Genomic DNA, 18,292 nt, shown 5'->3' on the forward strand with positions numbered 1-18,292 from the left:
CTCTAGCTCCCTTTCAGGGAATCAGGGAGGGGGAAAGTGAGGGAGGGGTTAAGAGAAATGGAGGGAATGGTTGATGAAAACAAGAGATCTCGGCTCCCTAATCCTTTTGTGTCGACGGTGTTAATCCACCCCAGTAAACCCAACCCCACCCGCACTGCTCACCCCTCCATCAACCTCTGCCTCTGCACCATGTACCAGGCACTCCCAACAAATAAACAACCGACAGCACTCCTGAAACTAACACTTACCCCCCAGACAGTGAAGCAGAAGTACACAGCCACCGCAGTAGCCCCATGACAAACACCCAACTCATGCTCAACTCTGTCCCTGCTTTCATCCTGTTCATCTCTGTTGCCTCTGGGGACCCATCTATGTTTTGGCTATGGCTGGCTTGCTCTGTTTGTATTTTCAAACATATTTTAATCTTGTATCAGCACGTGAATGTATGTGTATTGGAAATTGCACGAATGCACTTGAGAGAAACATGGTGTATTCACAGCAAGTGTTTTTGTGTCGCGGTCTTGTTTACGAGCTGGAAGAGAGAGGAGGGGGCGGGAGTGTCAGGGAGGTGGGGTTGCGGGGGGGGGCGCAGTGGTTGCTGGGGGAAGAGGAGGTTGTGTCTAATGAGGTCACACCCTGGCAACCCGGTGACTCCTCCCCCTAAACTCCCCTCCACCCCCATGTTTCTAGTTGGTCCCCTCTGAGTGTGCCCACCCACTCACCCCCCCCCCACCTCTTCACCCTCTGACAGAGAGAGCTCTCCGTGGTGCTGAAAGGAGAAAAACACATTCCGGCTCCGGTTACAGTGCAGCTGCGGAGGGAAGGCAGAGCAGGGATACAAGACAAAAACATAAAATTACTCATTGGAGACAGAGGCTGGGGCACAAGTGTCAGTGAGCATGAGTTGAACAGCACACACCGAGAGAAATAGCAGTCCAGGAACAGGAAGGAGAGAGAGCTAGAGGAAGAGAGAGAGAGAGAGAGAGAGAGAGAGAGAGAGAGGATGACGCTGTAGTGGAAGGTGGCTACAGAAGGCAGTGGGCGTGTTCTTGTTGTGATCTATAGTTTGGAAGCCCGGTGTCACCTGCTTAAGCACAGACTGACTATACTGACCTGCATGGCAGAGCAGGACGGAAGGAGCCGGCAGGGAATGCCACACCTGGAAACACTCTCTGCTCTACCGTCAGGGCGCTGCAAATGAGGATTCCTTTCACCTGTACGACACTCAGAGACATTTTGTGCACTGGGACATATTAAAGCAGAAGAAGAGAGAAGGTTTAGAAAGACTCAGTGTTTGATCTATAACTGCAAGCGGAATAGGAGTGTGTTAATGTGTTTTAGTGTCATGCTTGTGGTTGCGGTTGCAGTCTGTTTCTATGCTGCGTCTTCCTTCTGTCTGTAGAATGTGCAGATGTGCGGAGCTGTGAAGCTGGCACTGAGCTTGGAGTTTGACAACATCTGGACCGGAGGGGTCGTATCTCCCTTTTCTGCTCAGGGGAGGGAGCACAGGGCTGGCCCCCCAATGGCCCAGCTCCCTTCTAGCACCAGTCTTCTCCTGGGTCATAGGGACTCCTCCTAGAAAGACAGACAGTTGAACCATACGATGGATGGATGTCTATGTGGATTTAAGTGGAAAAGTGCACTGGTGCTCCAGCACTGGACTCATCAGGGGAAGACAGAAGACACATTTGTCCACAAACCAGCAGGGACACAGCCCCATTGTAAGTATGCTTACACACAACAATAACCCACAAAACAGTATGGAAGCAAAAGCCAAAGCTACACATGATATAATGTACACAAAAGTATTTTTTTTCTCTAGACAAATCCCCATAAAAATCAGAAAATCAGAGCTGCGAAGTTCTGTACCTGTGTGTGCCAGGGTTAACTGGTCAACCTTTACTTGGACCGTTTCAGCACACTGATTGGGTGTGCATGGATGAGTGCCCATGCATGCTGTCACCAGACTATTGGCCTTGCAATTATTTTGACATTGTGTCTCCAGCGTGTCCATGCTGCCCTTCTCCTGAGTCAGTCTGTCACTTTCATTTACTTTTAATGCAAAGTTCATCTGTGTGGTCCAACTGTTGCAGCCCATGTCAACTGGGTCAAAGAGAGGCAGAGTAGATGAGATAGAATTAAAAAATAAATAAATAAATAAATAAATAAATAAATAAAAGGGAAAAAAGCTTCAAGTGAAGGAAAAGAGCCATATAAAGGAAGCTTTGTTGAAGAAAATGGGTTACAGGATTGATGGATTTTTATCAAGGAAAGTAAATAGTAAACCTGTTTTGCACTGATGAATTACAGGAGGGCAATCCAATGTGAAAGGCTTGATGGGTAAAACAGTGTGATAAACAAGCTCATTCCAGTGCGGAGTGCTGCTGCAAGCTCACAGGGATTAGGCAGGCAAGCTTAATTCAGATCACACTTTGAACTATGCCTTCCTATTGCTGCACCCCTAACACATCTAACCTCTGGTGCATTTCTCTTCAGAAACCAGGATCTACTTGATAATCAGGAGAGAAAAAATAAATAAATCTGACACTGCTTGACTCCAGGATTCGGTGTCCCAGTTCTCTGAGGTGGTGATTCTGTCGGCCCTTATTCTCCTCATTCCTGTGAAAACCTATGCTAAAGATTGCTGGGGAAGAGGGTGTGTCGCTGGGAGGGGAGTTGGCAGATAGACCCATTGACCTAGGCCCCGTGCTGGACCTCTTCATAGACAGACATGAGGTAGAGGGATGCTGGGTATTGCCAGACAATGGTCGCTCTCTCTCTCTCTTGCCCTCTCAATCTCCATCTGGCTGCCCTCCAAGCCCTCCCCACACTGCCCTTGCCTGCCTACACACACAAACATACATGCAGTTATCATGAGCCCCCTCCCCCTCCCTACGTACGCTCACGCTCAGTGCTTCCCACACACGTAAACAAGCATGAGTCTTAGGTTGATCTGAAAACGCTGACCTACATAAAAGCATTCACAGTTTTCTTCTCTTCCGTAACCGGCCCATCCAAAGTGATTGCACATTGTATATACTATGTTGCATGCAGGTTTCAGGCAGCATGCACACTGAATAACATCAATAATGATTCCATGCCGGGTTTGCATCTTAAGTGGCTGCAAACAGTGCTGTTTTAAATTGATTCCCATTTAGGAGGATAGAAATGCAGAATGACTGCAGTGTTTCATTGAAAGAGGCTTTTCCTCACACCAGCATCCATCCTCTCCTTTATGACAGTGATGTTGTCTGTAAGAGTCTTTTTACAGAATCAAAGGCAGCAAGGAACACTCAAACTGAAGAGGAGATTATATTTAGATCTAAAACACAAGACGATGATGATATCTGTATATGCAAATGCATGCATCGCAGTCGAGTAAGATGGGTTCATTCCAGCTGTGTGGTTAGTCTCAGGAGTACTATATTTTCACATATGAGTCCAACAAGAATTACAACCACAGCAGATGAAAGCCTCTTTTCAGTTTTAGTTACACACTCTTATTTAAAACCAGTAATTTTGTCCATAAAATATGCAAACAACCAAGACAATGAGCAGCTACTACAAATCCACAGCCGAAACCAAAACTGAATCACTGGAGCTGAAGGTTATGAGTAACTCTAGTTAAATAGTGAGCGCTTTGATTTTTGCAAGTTGTGTTTGTGAGCTTTATGTTCATGTGTTTATACACAATGAAAAATAACTGGAGATGTTGCAACCCCTGAGGGAAAATGGTTACTGTTGCACATACAGACATGATGTAAGTCTCACCACAGACATGTACCCTCCATAGGCCATGAACTCCACAGCAAGTTAGAAACCTTGAAAAACGGAAGGTCATGCTAACTCAATGTGGGACATTATAGTGAGGCTGAATCTATTTTGCTCCATTAGTTTTCCTCCCACCACAGCTCACCTTGAAATATGAATGCAGAGATAATAATTACTGAGACATCGTCATGCTCGTTTTGCATTCACAGCGTATCCTATGATGCCGTGGCGGTCCAGATCATGTGTAGTGTATTGTGACTCTTTTATGCAAATGATTCCCGCTAATATTTCCTATATTTCCTTATCAGAATGCTGTGGAATCGCTTGAAGAATGATGAGCTCCAAAGAAGAGGAAACGCTCCGTTTTTTCCAGTATGTTGAGGAAAATGGGCTGAAAGCTTACAACGGCCTGGTAGCTCAGAACTCTGACCACGCCAGGAATGAGAGAAATAGGGCATTCCTGCAAGAAAAAAACGACAAGAAGCGAAAACAGGAGGAAGCCATAAGGAGGTACGGACAAATAAAAGTGCTTCACAAAAAGCCAAAGACAGAGAAATGATGAAGTAATCTGGTTCAGAAAGGCAGGGTAGTGGACTCTGAGGTATTTATGAAGGGATTCTACTGTCACAGGGTTCATTTCAGGAAGAGGTTGTAAGGAATTAGGACAAGTGGCCAGAGGGTCCCTGTGGCAATGGCAGGTTGCCATATTTTGCAGTTTGCCTGTGTAGACTGGTGCAAACCACCATCTTTTGAGGATAATTAATTTTTCACTTTTAGACTTATTTGGGACTTGTCCTTGCATGGAGGTCATCACTGCTCCATTTTTGCTTTTAGAATTAAAAAGCAGGGTGGGGGTCGGGGATGTTGGCTGAGTGAGAAAGTGTGTTAAGATGTGAGGGGGGGAATTAGATGTACTTTAATCACCACAGCATCACAAGACGGCTGAGTAGAACGTTGTATCATTGTTAAGAATTTAAGAAAAATGATTTTTCCTTTTTCCCCTTTAGAGACAATTCATGGCTGCTAGATCCTGTTTTGTGTTGCAATGAGTGACCGCTTCTTGCTCCAGCAGTCACAGCCACTGTGTGGCGTCCCGAAACCTGAGCGAATAAGATGCATGAACTCCAAACGTGACTAGCACGTGGGTGCGGCGTGCTTAGTTTGTGGGGTAGAGCAGTGAGTCCCCCGGTCATCGGGGACGATAATGGGGAAATTGAAAAGGGTTTGAAATGGATTTGTGCGACATTCATGGATCTATTTTACATTTTCTGTATTTAGCCACTAATGTGAACTTTAGTTGACGGACAAAATATATGTTTTTGTGATGTTTCATGATTATAGGCCAAGAGACATGAAACGTCTTTTTTTTTTTTTTTATTGCACTCTTCAGAAGCAGCATTAACGTTTGCAGTTATTTGATGGAAAGGTAATGAAATGCTGCATATTATTTAAGTACATCAAATCAGCTTTCAGAGCAGTATCAGTCTTTTGGTTTAATGGTCAAGTAATCTAACTATGCAACAGACTAAACAAACATCAATTTGCCATGGAAAGGCTTAGGGAAATGTAGTCCAGTGTTTGTTTGTTGGAACAAGGTATTTTTGCAGCTGTTGGGAGTTTTAGCTGTGCATCAGATGATTACATTTATGTGGTTTTGGGCGCTGAGCATTTACGTGACCAGATGTGCTTCTTAACTGATTATTCATGAACACCTTAAACCCTGTCACGTTTCTGTCAAAGGGTCACGTGATTTAAAAGACGCTGTCTTTATATACCACAAAGCTGGCTTCGAGTTCAAGTCCCAAAAAGAAATAATCTATCCTAGACTTTTATGGTTTCCCCTAAGTCTCTTGCTATTTGTAGTATGACACAGTCTTGCACACTAACTTGTTGAATGAGACAAGGCGATGCCTGAGGAAAGTGGCATCTACTGTCCTGCTGGTCCTTCCACTGGCTTTCAGCTGTTGCCAAAGCTAAAACATTCATACACAGTCAATGAAGGAAGAGCCTAAAAAAATAACTGGATTTTTTATGAGGACTATAAGTAGGTCAATGAGACGACCCATTTTTACAGTAACTGACTGATAGTGAGACAGAGTGTGAGGATTCATGTGTTCACACATGCATATGCAATAATGTAAAGATGTGCGTGTATACTTGTGTACATGTGCCTGGATGACCATGAAGGGGAAAAGAGAAAATATTAGTATGTGAGAAAGCATATGAAAGATCAAAAGGCCTGTGTGACTGTAGGAGGGAGGGAGAGCTTGTTATAGCATCTGTATTTAAGAGAAGGAACAAAACCTGTTAGAGAGAGATTAAGTATGAGCTCAGTTGCAAGAGATGTGTTCTGCCTGGTGACAGCTGGAACAGCCATAGGCCAATCAGATCACTACATTAGGTTTGAGTGAGGCGGGCCTTCCTGCCTGCTGCTATCTCACTATGAGTTTCTTTTATTGCATTTCTTCAGAAGAATTTATTTACACAGTCATAGATACAAACGCAGAGGGCCAAAATCTACTCAAACATTCAAGTCTACTCCTCAGTAAACCACAACATATGCCACACAGAAAATAACCACACACACTTCCATTTACGTGTATTTTACATATGCATGCAAATTCCAAACGACTGCTTCCGTCTTTTTCTAGCCGTTGTGCAGGCTTGCACGCACTCACCCATGTGTTTGGCAATCTCGTTTTTTTCCCCACAAGATTTACTTTGGCATTTTGTTTGTTTCTGCAATTTGATTTTTTTCCCCCTCTTTCTTTCTCATCGCATGGTGTCACAGTAAGAGACCGACGACAAGTCAACTCCAACTGGTCCAAGTGCACCTGTGGTCTGTCCTCCAGCCAATCACTGGGCAAACATCCTATAAATAACCCAGTCACCACAACTCTAGTCACACCCACTCACTCATACTCGCAACCCATGTGTACGGGTGTGTGTGCATGCAGTCACAGCAGACGCACATCCAAAATATATGACAAGGATGTTCTGCTGACACCTGTGGCTATGTGTTAAATATGATTCTTTCTTTTTTCAAGGATGTTTCACCACAAACAAAGATAATTAATGTACTAAATATCTATGTAATATATCTTCATCGAGCATGTGACTTTATGTTTACATTTTCCCCCTGTATTTTATCTAAAGCAACCTTAGCTATGTGAGTCCACAAGTAAGATGCAGGCAAATTTCTCCTGCAGAAACTGTCAACAAAACACAATGTGGTTATGATGTCCACGTGCACGTTATTATTGTTGTTTGGTGGCAGCTGGTTTTGTGTCTGGTTTCTATGGGTACCCTGTTGCTAGGCAAAGTTAAGCCCCTGACCAATGAACCCACCCCACCAAGCGCCTTCTGTTCAGCAGCTGGCCGAGAGGGAGTCAGAGTCAGCAAAGTCTCACAGTGAAGGGCCACAAACAGACTCACATGAGAGATCTGAGAAACCACGCATGCAAATTCATTCATTTGTTTAAACATTCAATTCTCTGACGTTAGCTCAATTGTGTCTGATAGGAGCGTAAGTAAATAAGGGAGCTGAAGAAACGAGCATACATTACAAATTTATGATGTCTTTTCTCCAAACCGTTTGCATGAACAATGTCAGATCTTGAGCTTATTTACTCTGCAACACACAAACAGTCCCCCTTTGCCACACTACGCTCAGACATCATTAATGCGCCACTCAGGGCAATCATCCATTTATAGGGATTGATTGTGTACAGGCTGGGGGACTTCCACAGTGTCATTCAGTATGTGCTTGTGTGAGCAGCATTGCTTATATCCAGGGTTAAACTCAAATCAATACCTTGCCCTGAAAGAGGCCTTGTTTATAATTGTACTGACACATCTGTTATTGGTAACTTAGCACTCATCATTTAAGTGCCTTGCACAGTAGGAAACGAAGATGAGCACACACAGATGCTTTTCCTAAAAAGCGACTAACAAGATGCTATTGTGCCTCATGACAGACGTTGGAAAACAAAGTTTGCTTGTTTCTTCCGATAGTTTTCTTTTTGAATGAAACACCATGCTAACCTCATGTTTACATACATATTGTGTCTTCTCTCCCTCCCCTCTTCTGTTTTAGGACAGGTGAAGATATTGAAACTGAAGGCAAGCACCTACGTATGGGCTCCATTACCATGCCAGACCCCCCGGAACACATGCCCATGCCCCACCCGCATGCCCTTGCCTGTGGGCAGGGCTTCTCCATACGCTCCCAGTCCCTCCACTCTGTTGGTGGTGGGAACAGTGGTGGAGGAGGAGAGGAGGAAGTGGGAAGCCCGACCTCAAGGAAGCAGCCCCCACCAAAGCCAAGGAGGGACCCAGCCACTAAGCTTAGCATGTCGTCCGAGGCGGTGGACCACAGTCCCATGTCCACCTGCCGTGGGGAGAGATGTGACGGTGAGTGGTGCTGGCACTTCACACCAAACTGCTGGGCTATATATAGCTGCTCTCTGCAGTGCCATCTTCAACAATGTTTCTCCTTCAATGACATGACGTCTAGCTACTCACTGCATACTCAAATTAAATAATACAATAGAAGATTGATTTAGAATTAATAATTTGCTCTATGTACAACAGTGTTAAACCAATGGGAATATTATGAGCGCTCTAATGCACCAGGTTCTTCTGCTGAGAGTTATATTCTGGCCTCATACACTGAAAACCTATGTGCAGTAAATTTACACTCCTGTAGCTTCACCCAACGGATGGATCAGAGCACTTTATTGGCCTTAGAGCACTGTTAGTTGTCAAAGGTGTTCCCTTCCCACATAAATAAAAAGAAGTCTGTCTGAAGTCGTACGTAAAGCTGACTTAGCTTTGTATCACTAAAAGTCAAATTAACAATTAAAACCAAACATTTTCTCTCCTTGTTAAAACTGACATGGTCAACATTTAGAGATGCACTGATCAAAATCCAGACGATGCATCTTGGAACAAAGTCAGTCGGGTTTGTGAAGCAAAACAACGCCACGGCACATGTGCTGAGCATGAAGTGACAAGCACAGGAAAATAAACTGATATTATAAAGAAAGTCAATGTAGCAGGTGGCTGTGTGAGCAGAGAGATTTAGAGGTTGCACAAAGCTTTAACTCCATTTCAGTTTGGATGCTTTGCTGCCAATATGATGTGTAGGGAGTCGCCCTGCCTGGCTCAGATTGGTGGGGATCTCTCTAAGTGCACACAGATCTTCCTGGGCACCACGGCAACCATCCCACAGAAACAAGACCCCCTGCAGCTCAGCCAATCACAGCATCACTCAACAGCTCCGGCCAATGGGGCTCCAGAGATGCTGAAGTCTGAGGCTGCGGAGCCAATCAGAGCAGGAGTGTGGGGGTGTTCCTGGCTGAGGGGAGGATTGCATGCTCTGTAGCTGGCGTTGTAGCGGGAAGGGGAGGAGCTTGTCAAAGTAGAATTCATTCAGGAGGAGCGATTGACCTAGATTCGCTTTCCCCAGGAGGAGAGGGAGAGAGAGGGGGTTGTGGGTAAACACATCCGCTACAGGGGGGAGGGGGAAAGAGGGAGCAATGAGAGAGAGAGAGAAGGGAGAGGGAGTAAGAGATGTTTTCAATGAGAGATTCATCATCAGGGCTGAAACACTTCTCAAGCTCTAACATGCACCTGTTAGCGCAACAATGTATTTGGCAGTTGTGCAAAAGATAGGTAGGTACACTGTTGTGTTCTTACCACTGTATACATATACACATGTATATGGACACAAGCAAAAGAAAAGCCAGTGTACAAAAAACTCATTATTCTATCAGTCTTATCAAATACATACTGGAAAGACGTCTGTGCTGAACCACACTTTCTGTTAGCACCGCATCAATTAGTGGTAATAAAATGAAAATGAGGGGGGAAAAAAAGACCCATTTCATACTCAGAAAATCCAGTTAACATCACTGACATCGTCATCAGCCTGGGCAAATACACAGCATTGCAAAATACCAGTGATAAACAACATCAAATGTTCTTGAATTCATAGCTTTTTCTATTTTGCTCCTTTTAAATAAATGACTGAAATCTATCTGTCCGTTTAATTTAGCAACATAGTTGAAACCCCCCCCCCCCATATTTAGACATAACAACTTCATAGTTTGTGACTTGTGGTATAAAAATGTGTACACGCTTGTCCTAGTTTTTACTGATTAATGTGTAGGCATGCGTAGTGTGTGTGTGTGTATGTGCGCATGTGTGCATGTAGTGATTGTGGTGAGTCATAAAGTTACGGGAAGTGTGCGTGTGTCTGGGCCATCTGGAATGTGAATTATTAAAGGTGTAAAATCTGCAGTTTGAAGATTTCAGACACGGTCTGGCTCTTGACTACACTTATCTTCCCCTGTCTATCAGCGAAAAGGACACACCTCTCCAAATGGCCCAAAGTCTGACCTAGAAATACTCTGTGAGCACCTCAGTAGTGCAGATCACTGTCGATGTGTAAACTAGCATCACGGCCATATTGTACAGTGAGTGGTATCCAGTCAAAGCGAACTCTGTACCGAAGCCTTACTGCACCACATCTAAAGAGATTCACACTGCAATGCTACGTCACCACTATCAGAAACAAGCTCCACAGTGTGTGACCCAGATACTATATTCACATACTGCTCCACTGCCATATATGTGACCTAGAAACATGCCTCATATTCCCACATATCTGACTCAAGATATTGCTCTCAGCTACGCACATTGACCTACATCTGACCCACAGCATGGCAATACGTTTTATATTATTGCTAGTGATTACTTAAAATTTTTGAACATGTGAGTGAGAAAGAGAAATGGTCCATAAATGAACAAAGACAGACAATTAACAATATGCAATATACTCTTCGTTTATCGGGTGTTGCTTGTGAAAGTGATTTGTTTTTCTTTTTATCACTCAGCAGCTCTAGGATGCAGTGAGGACTGTAGGAGGGTGCCACCACCCAAACCCAAAAGGAACCCCAACACACAACTGAGTGTTTCTTTTGACGAGTCATATATCAAGAGTCACGTGAGCAACGGGGTGTGCCCATCCAAACCCCTCCACCATGTCAGCTCCCCCTCTGAACGTAACCCCTCACCTCCACAGAGTGACGAGAGCCCCATAGATGACTGTGAAGATGAACCTGTCTACATAGAGATGGGTGGGATTGATGTGGGATCACGAGAGCCTGTGAAGAGCGAGGATGAAGAGCCAGGAGAGTCTGTGTATGAGGAAATGAAGTACCCAGCTCTGGATGATATGGAGTACCGCACTGACCCAGTGGGATGCCGGTCTGCATGTCCCACCCCAGCACCCTATGACCCTGAACCTCTAAGTCGGTGCTCCACACCTCGAAACATTCCCATCTGTGACATACCTGCACCCTTTCCCAATTTGCTCACCCATCGGCCTCCACTGTTGGTGTTCCCACCAGCACCGGCCCAGTGTTCACCCAACTCCGACGAATCTCCCCTCACCCCCCTAGATGTAACCAAATTACCCATGCTGGAGAACCAGTCCTACAGCAAATCCCCAACATCCTCCACAGAGCCACCCTCCTCTGCACACATCCGTAGGGAGCTCACTGCAACCCCAACTCTTACGGTCTCCGGGCGCTCCTCTGCACCTCCTCTACCCTGTACCCTCTACAAATCCTCCTCCTCATCCTCCTATCAGCGCAGCCATTCTGCTTGCCCGTCGCCTGTCAGCATGGGTCGCTGTCTCACCCCTTTGAGCCTCATGCGTACACCTCCCTTTGACGCTACAATGCCATTCCCAGGGGGTCTGCCGCGGAGCGCCTCTGCCACGCCTCACGGCAAAGGCTCACCACCTCAAGACAGTGTGGGTCGACTCCACGGCTCTATGCAGAATGTGTCAGCAGGACGTTCACGGACACCCACCAGCCCACTGGACGAGCTCACCAACCTATTCACTACAGGCAGGAACATGTTGAAGAAAAACTCCAGTGGCAGAAAGTCTAAAGAGCCTGGAGAGAGTGAGTCATTTCGTCCATTTGTCCTATTAGTTTGGTTTGTCATAAAGCCAAGGGTTACAGATGTTAGTCCTCATATTTGCTTAGAAACATTTACAACTGCATCCCTTAGTAACTAGTAGCCACAAAGCAAACTGGGCAAACAAATAGGAGCAACATCACTGAGTGTCCATACGTGATGTAAAAGGTGACATTGTCCAAATGATGACAGGTCACACGTTGTAACTAGCTTTGGCACAGCCACAGGAGCCTGTGCAGAGGATGCATCACATTTACATTACCCTGTTTGTGGTGCTCCCTACAACCTTCCATCTATTTAATCTTGGCCCTGCAAGCCAAGTCTGACACTGATCATATGATTTAATCTAAGGGGATTAAAGACTAAAACAGACAGTAGGTCCCTCAAACCTACTCATGGCATTAGGCCATCAGGCTGCATTATTTTTAAATATGTAAACATCATGTTTAACTACAGATAGCCAAGCCACACTCAAGAGACTGTCAAAATCAATGCAAAGCATTAACTCAACATAATGAGATAAGGAGCACAAAAATTGCTTGAAAGTCACATTTTCTGATACATGGTGCTTTTGGTGCCTGCAGCTTTGTCAGTCAGCAACATTCTCATTCCTGTACACGACACAGCCATAATTTTTGTGTTGAAGTAGCCATGTTAAGCTTGAATACTTTCAAATCTAATGTGCCTCATGTAAAGGAATAAGAAATGAGGACTCTGGGCATTAAAACAAATCTATTCAGGAAGAGTGTGTATCATAAATGCATTAACGATAGTCTGGATGATGTAGAGACATGTCATGCAATATTAATGTGATTACTAAAAAAATAATCTTATGATGTGAAGTGAGGTTTGACATGAAATGGAAATCTATAGTTAATATAAAACTTATATTCCTCTTCAGAAGTATACAATCTGAAAAGAGTTTAAATACCGAGAAAAAACAGGAAATCTCTAAACCATAGATTTATTCAATTATTCTTGTTTGTTTGTTTTTTTTTTTTAAATACAAATTGCAAAAGAACTACATATCCATCCTTACTCAGCGCACTTAGCAACTACTACATAGCAACAGTGGAAGGAGGAGAAGTGCCTGTTTCTTATTTGTAGATTTCCTCCCCACGAGTAACTCAGCCTATCACAGCTCAGGGCATGCCAGTCTTCAACAGAGCAACGAGCTCCTGGCAGAGATAACAATGCCTCTGAACTCGACTCTTCATCATCAGAGGATTTGAGAATTTCTCCTGTCCAATAAGAACATACTCCACTTCTGATTAAGCCAATCAGGAAGCCATGGTAGCTGTGCTGATGGGGGTAGTGGAAGCTGAGACAGTTTATGAATTCTTTTGGTTTCTGTCAACTGGTGCACTGTTGCCATTTAATGCAGTAGTTGCACTGATAACTTCAGTATTCCTGTCCAATTAGAGACTTACATTAAGTTAGAGTGATTGTTACATAGTTACACTGATATCAGGTTGAATTTTGCCTTTTAGTTCCTATGGTTTGTTAACATTTTAAGAGGTGGGCTGCGCTGGCCTTTTTAAATTAATACATTTTTGACAGCTTTTAACACCTCATTTCACATGAGACTCAAGCACTGCCAGGTTGTACGCATGGTTCTGTGAGTGGCTCCGAGCTTACATGATGTAATGAACAAACGACTCTAACACAATGAATGGAGGTTCTTTTTCCCCCCTCTCCCTTTTTGAGGCGATGGAGACAGCAACAGCGAGCCTGACCCACTTACCAGGCGGTTAATCGCCATACTCACCCACACACGCATGCGTCCGCAAACACTAAAGAGCAATGTATGACACATACGGGCACGGCAGGAAATGCTTGTGTATGGTACTGTATGTTGAAGCCCATATAGAAACCATATAGATGCACAGCCTCTGTAGAAACCAGCGGTACACATACATTTCTCACTTGCGCAGCAATGATCTATCTATCTGCTTGAATCAGTAACTCACATATTGTTCCATCTAGCATTTGCTGCACAACTAAACTGGAATATTATAGTTACTATATACATACAAAAGACGAGCAAGACAGAGTGTAGTAAACATAAAATCAGGAAAGTAAGTCATTAATAGTGATGTTTAGAAATCATATAAAGTTATCATGCTTACTAAATGTATATAGTATTTTCTAGTTTCTAAAATACAATAAAACAGACTGCAATTAAAATGTATGAAACTAAAACAGCTAGTGACAGTATGTATCATTGATTGTCTATGTCATGATGAAGAAACAAATCAATGAATGAATAAATTGCCTGTAAGTCCACACCTTGACTCATTTAGCTCTACTGGTTTACTGTAGCTGCATCGGTGGATACTTAGTGACACCTACAGGATATCAGATAGTAGTGCAGAAATTTGCAACAAAAATTGGACAGTCAAGTAAAATGTTTATCCAGTTTACTACCATATAAAAATGGAATGAATTTGAGCCTTGACTTTTTAAAAATTTTGTTCTTTCACAGCTGAGTCCAAAAACAAATCTCACAGTGAGTCAAAACGTGAAGGCAAGGAACGCCATGGCCACAGTCATCATCACAGCAAGGAGTCAAAGAGAGAGTCCAAGGAGCGCCACAGCAAAGAGTCTTCTCACCGAAAAGACAGAGACAAAGACAAAGACAAAGAGAGAGTAAGCAGCAACGTAGAGCAACTGGCCCACAGACGTAACAGCAAGGACCGCACTTGCAGTGGTGTAGAGGTACCACCTGTTCACAGGGACAGCAGGGACAGCAGGGACCAGGGCTGCAGCGGTATGGAGCCCATCCCTGTGAGACGGGACTCCAAAGACAGGGGCTGCAGCTCCTTAGAACCCATTTCTTTGATAAGACGAGACTCCAAGGACAGAGGGATAAGCAACGGCGAATTGATGCCGAGAAGAGACAGCAAAGACAGAAGTGGGGGACATGGAATGGAGTCTATGCTGAGACAGGACAGCAAGGACAGAGAGAGACTGCTAGATCAGCCCCCTGAGCTGCTACCGAGACAGGACAGCAAGGAAAGGGCCAGAAACGGTGTAGACTGTAGACATGAAAGCAGAGAGAGACTGCTAGATCAGCCACCTGAGCTCTTACCCCGACAAGATAGCAAAGAAAGAACAAGGAACGGTGTGGACTCAAAGCATGAAAGTAGAGACAGGCCACCTGAGCTTATACCACGACAGGAGAGCAAAGACAGAGCCAGAACTGGAGATTATAGGCATGATAGCAAGGACTACCATCCTGATTTATTACCCCGACAGGATAGCAAAGAGAGAGCAAGGAGTGACATGGAGCATAGGCATGAAGGTAGAATTGACCAACCACCTGAGATCCTGCCCAGACAAGAAACATCCAGAGGCAGCAACAGCAAGGACAGAGTCGGCTACAGCTCTGAGTCCAAGCATGATGGCAGGGAGTGCAGCTGCCACAATGGAGATCTTCCTCCTCCTCCTCTACCCAGACAGGACAGCAAAGATCTGAGCAAAACCGGGCTTGAGGTGAGGCGGAACAGCAAAGACAGGACTCTAAATGGCTTGGAACAGCATCATCATGATGTGAAGAACAACAAGAGATCAGATGGCACGCCGCGACGAGACAACAGAGGAAATTACATCATGGACCAATCAAAAGCACAAGAGAGGAATGGCGGCACATTTTCAGGGCAGCATTCATCCACGACGACACCTACTCACCATGTAAGATCATCTGGTAGCCCACCAATGACGGCAGGAATAGGAAATGGTGAGTTTTCAGAATCTGATGCTGCATTCAGATGAATAAAATGGTATTTAAATGCTATGTGTGATTTTTCTTTTCTGATTTGAAAGCACTCCCAAAGTATGGCCGCTCACCTTCCATGCCTGCGAACCCGTCACCTCTGGGAACGCCACAAAGGAGAGCAGCAGAGACACATCAAAATCAGGTATGAATATTTGTTTGTTGTGTGTTCGATGACCTCCGTTCTCAGTTTTTATGATGGGAATTTTGCTCTCAGTGTCACTTGAGACATTTCTGCAACTCTATCTTTCTTTCTGAAAAACAAAAATGCAATACTTAAAATATCAAGTTTTCAGGTCTATTAAGTTTGAAAATTACTCTAAAGTCAAGCTGCCTCACTTAAAGCTCTGACTGTCCCTCAGATGCCCCAGATGCCATGGATGTGTGGAGACACCACCATGCTAGAACAGATTGAGAGAAAACGGACCCTCTGCATGGAAATTCGCTCCAGACAGCATCCTCATCTGCAGAGATCTCTGGAGAGGCCTCTTCCTCCTCCTCCAGACAGGAACGAGGACCGGCTCCAGGAGCGGAGTCAGTGCAAGCAAGAAAACACAAGCTGGGGGAAAAGCAGCGGGGCCAAAAAGATCCGTCCTCCCCCTTACCCCACACAGACGACCGTATTCTGGGATACAGCCATCTGACAACACGTTTACTCCTCCTGACCACACGACCCGAAATGATCCACTTCCTCTCTCCTCTGTGTTGTGCTGATTCCACCCTGCAACATCAGGGGGGCATCAGAAGAGTACCAGGGGGAGGATACTTGCTGATGTCAAAGGACAATGGTGGTTACCATAGCAATATTTCTGCTTGTTCAGGTTGTCATGTTTTCTTATCATCAGTGGTGATATTTGATATTTTTCTATTTCCTGTAAGTGGATTCTTGTAATATAATTAGTAGAATAGATATTTGATGAATAGATATTTTTTAAATGAGATGGGGACTGAAAAGCATCTTAAATTATGTATAGTAGGTGTAGATGCAAACTAATGTTTAAGTTATTTTGGTTTGGTTATTTTACATTTGAAAGCATAATCTATTAATACTTGTACTGTAGTAGCATAATTTTCTGATGCTCAAACCTTTTTGTGCTCAAAGCACTAAAGTGAATGGACTATTCAATTTTATCTATATGTACTTTACATTTTCACTGTTGTATTGTAAGTTGAGGAGTCAATGTCACCGTGCTTTAGATTACAGCGCCCCTTCCATGCCTGGTCCAGTATGTTGTAGAATGTACAACAGTTGGTCCTAGAACCAAGACAGGAAACTTTGTGTGCTTTGGTTTGTATATTACAGTAACAAGCTGTGTAGTCACTGAATCAAAGCCTTTTGAATCGTTCTATTGGTATACCCATTGGCCGGCATGTAGATGACACAGGTGTGAAATGTTTCTGCTATATTGTAAGATACACAATGAGGGCAGGATGGGAAAGTAGTAAATTAGAACATGCATTTAACAGTTTAATTTCCATATAATTTCCAAAACCAGCCAAAGCCTGTAAAAGTGATATATGGGTGTGGTAACACTTGGGGATGCTTGGTTATTTGACATGGAGTTGGAGGCTATAGCTGGCAAGTACCAGTGCCCTTATTTTGCCATGCACACTGCGGCACCATGACACAGTGTAAATACTTGATGCCAACGACCAGCCCGTACAATCAACACCTGAGCTTTTAGAGCATTTCTTAATTTTACTGCAGATTATAATAGCCATATGCACTTGCTTAAGAAATAACTTTCAAGATTATGCTTACATATATATATATATATATATATCTATATATATATATTTTTTAAAATCTTAGGAGTAGCAAGCTGTGCCATGTAAGTTTTTGTTTATTGGCTGGGAGGTAAAGCCTCAGGAGACTGGCTGTGTGTGACAGTTAACTTTGATTGGTTGTCTCTGACAATATTCCCAATTTAATTGGCTGGCGACCAGTTCAGAGATCAAATCATTAATAGGACCTATCACATGGCAACAGCTCTAACCAGTTAAAAGGACAGGGGTTGCACATGGGCCTACAAATATTTAAGGCTTTGAAAAAATGGAAAAGAAAAAAAAAACAAACCAAACTGCACTACCAATCCATTTAATCCATCACATGTAATCAGGCTAGTTATATAGAGTTCCCCCAACTCTCCCCCTCTACCTCAGCCTTCTGCTTATGTCCTCTAAATTGGTTGTTTTTGCACATTAAAATACAATGTCAACATTGCCAAAATAGTATGGGTTTGACAAATGACCTAGCCCTCCGTGTGCAAGTGCAGTACCCCTCCTCTCTGGTGAGAATCAATGCTACAGAGGTCCCTCTGTGTTGTACCTGTGTGTGTGTGTATGTGAGGGAGAGACCTGTGCATATTTCTGTGTGTGTGTGTGTGTGTGTGTGTGTGTGTGTACGTGCGCACGCGCCAAGCTACACTGTATGCAAGTTGAAACTTTAAAGATGATTGTTTTAAGACATTCACACTTTGCCCGATCCATGACGCTGGTGGGTGGAGGTTGGAAATGTAATAATGATGATGTACAATCTTTTTGTGTGTATAAATGTGCACTGTGAAAAGGTAGAGAGAGCACAGCACTGTCCTCCGTCCTATTGCACTGAGTGTTCTCTTGTTTTGCGTAATAAAAAAGAAATAGAAAAAATGTTTGAGGAAAAAAGTACTGTATACTGATTGTCACTTGGGTTCTGTTGAGAGAAATAAATAAATATGAACTTTAAACCCACTACGGAAAAATTGTATCCTG

General features: G+C 43.9%; 1 protein-coding gene across 2 annotated transcripts; it reads left to right on the forward strand.

Moving 5' to 3' along the window:
* Window positions 1-1,118: 1,118 nt before the first annotated feature.
* nyap2b (neuronal tyrosine-phosphorylated phosphoinositide-3-kinase adaptor 2b) lies at window positions 1,119-18,220 on the forward strand. 2 transcript variants are annotated; one of them, XM_029525074.1, is made up of 7 exons: window positions 1,119-1,721; window positions 4,080-4,281; window positions 7,868-8,184; window positions 10,671-11,747; window positions 14,249-15,502; window positions 15,589-15,683; window positions 15,901-18,220. In XM_029525074.1, the coding sequence occupies exons 2-7, from the start codon at window positions 4,103-4,105 to the stop codon at window positions 16,180-16,182; spliced, it is 3,204 nt and encodes a 1,067-aa protein (XP_029380934.1). In that variant the 5' UTR covers window positions 1,119-1,721; window positions 4,080-4,102; the 3' UTR covers window positions 16,183-18,220. The 2 variants fall into 2 exon arrangements, with proteins under 2 accessions (XP_029380934.1, XP_029380935.1); XM_029525075.1 differs by having other exon boundaries at window positions 10,674-11,747.
* The last annotated feature ends 72 nt before the right edge of the window (window positions 18,221-18,292 follow it).

Source organism: Echeneis naucrates, chromosome 17 (genome assembly GCF_900963305.1).
Source record: "Echeneis naucrates chromosome 17, fEcheNa1.1, whole genome shotgun sequence".
Lineage (NCBI taxonomy): Eukaryota > Metazoa > Chordata > Actinopteri > Carangiformes > Echeneidae > Echeneis > Echeneis naucrates.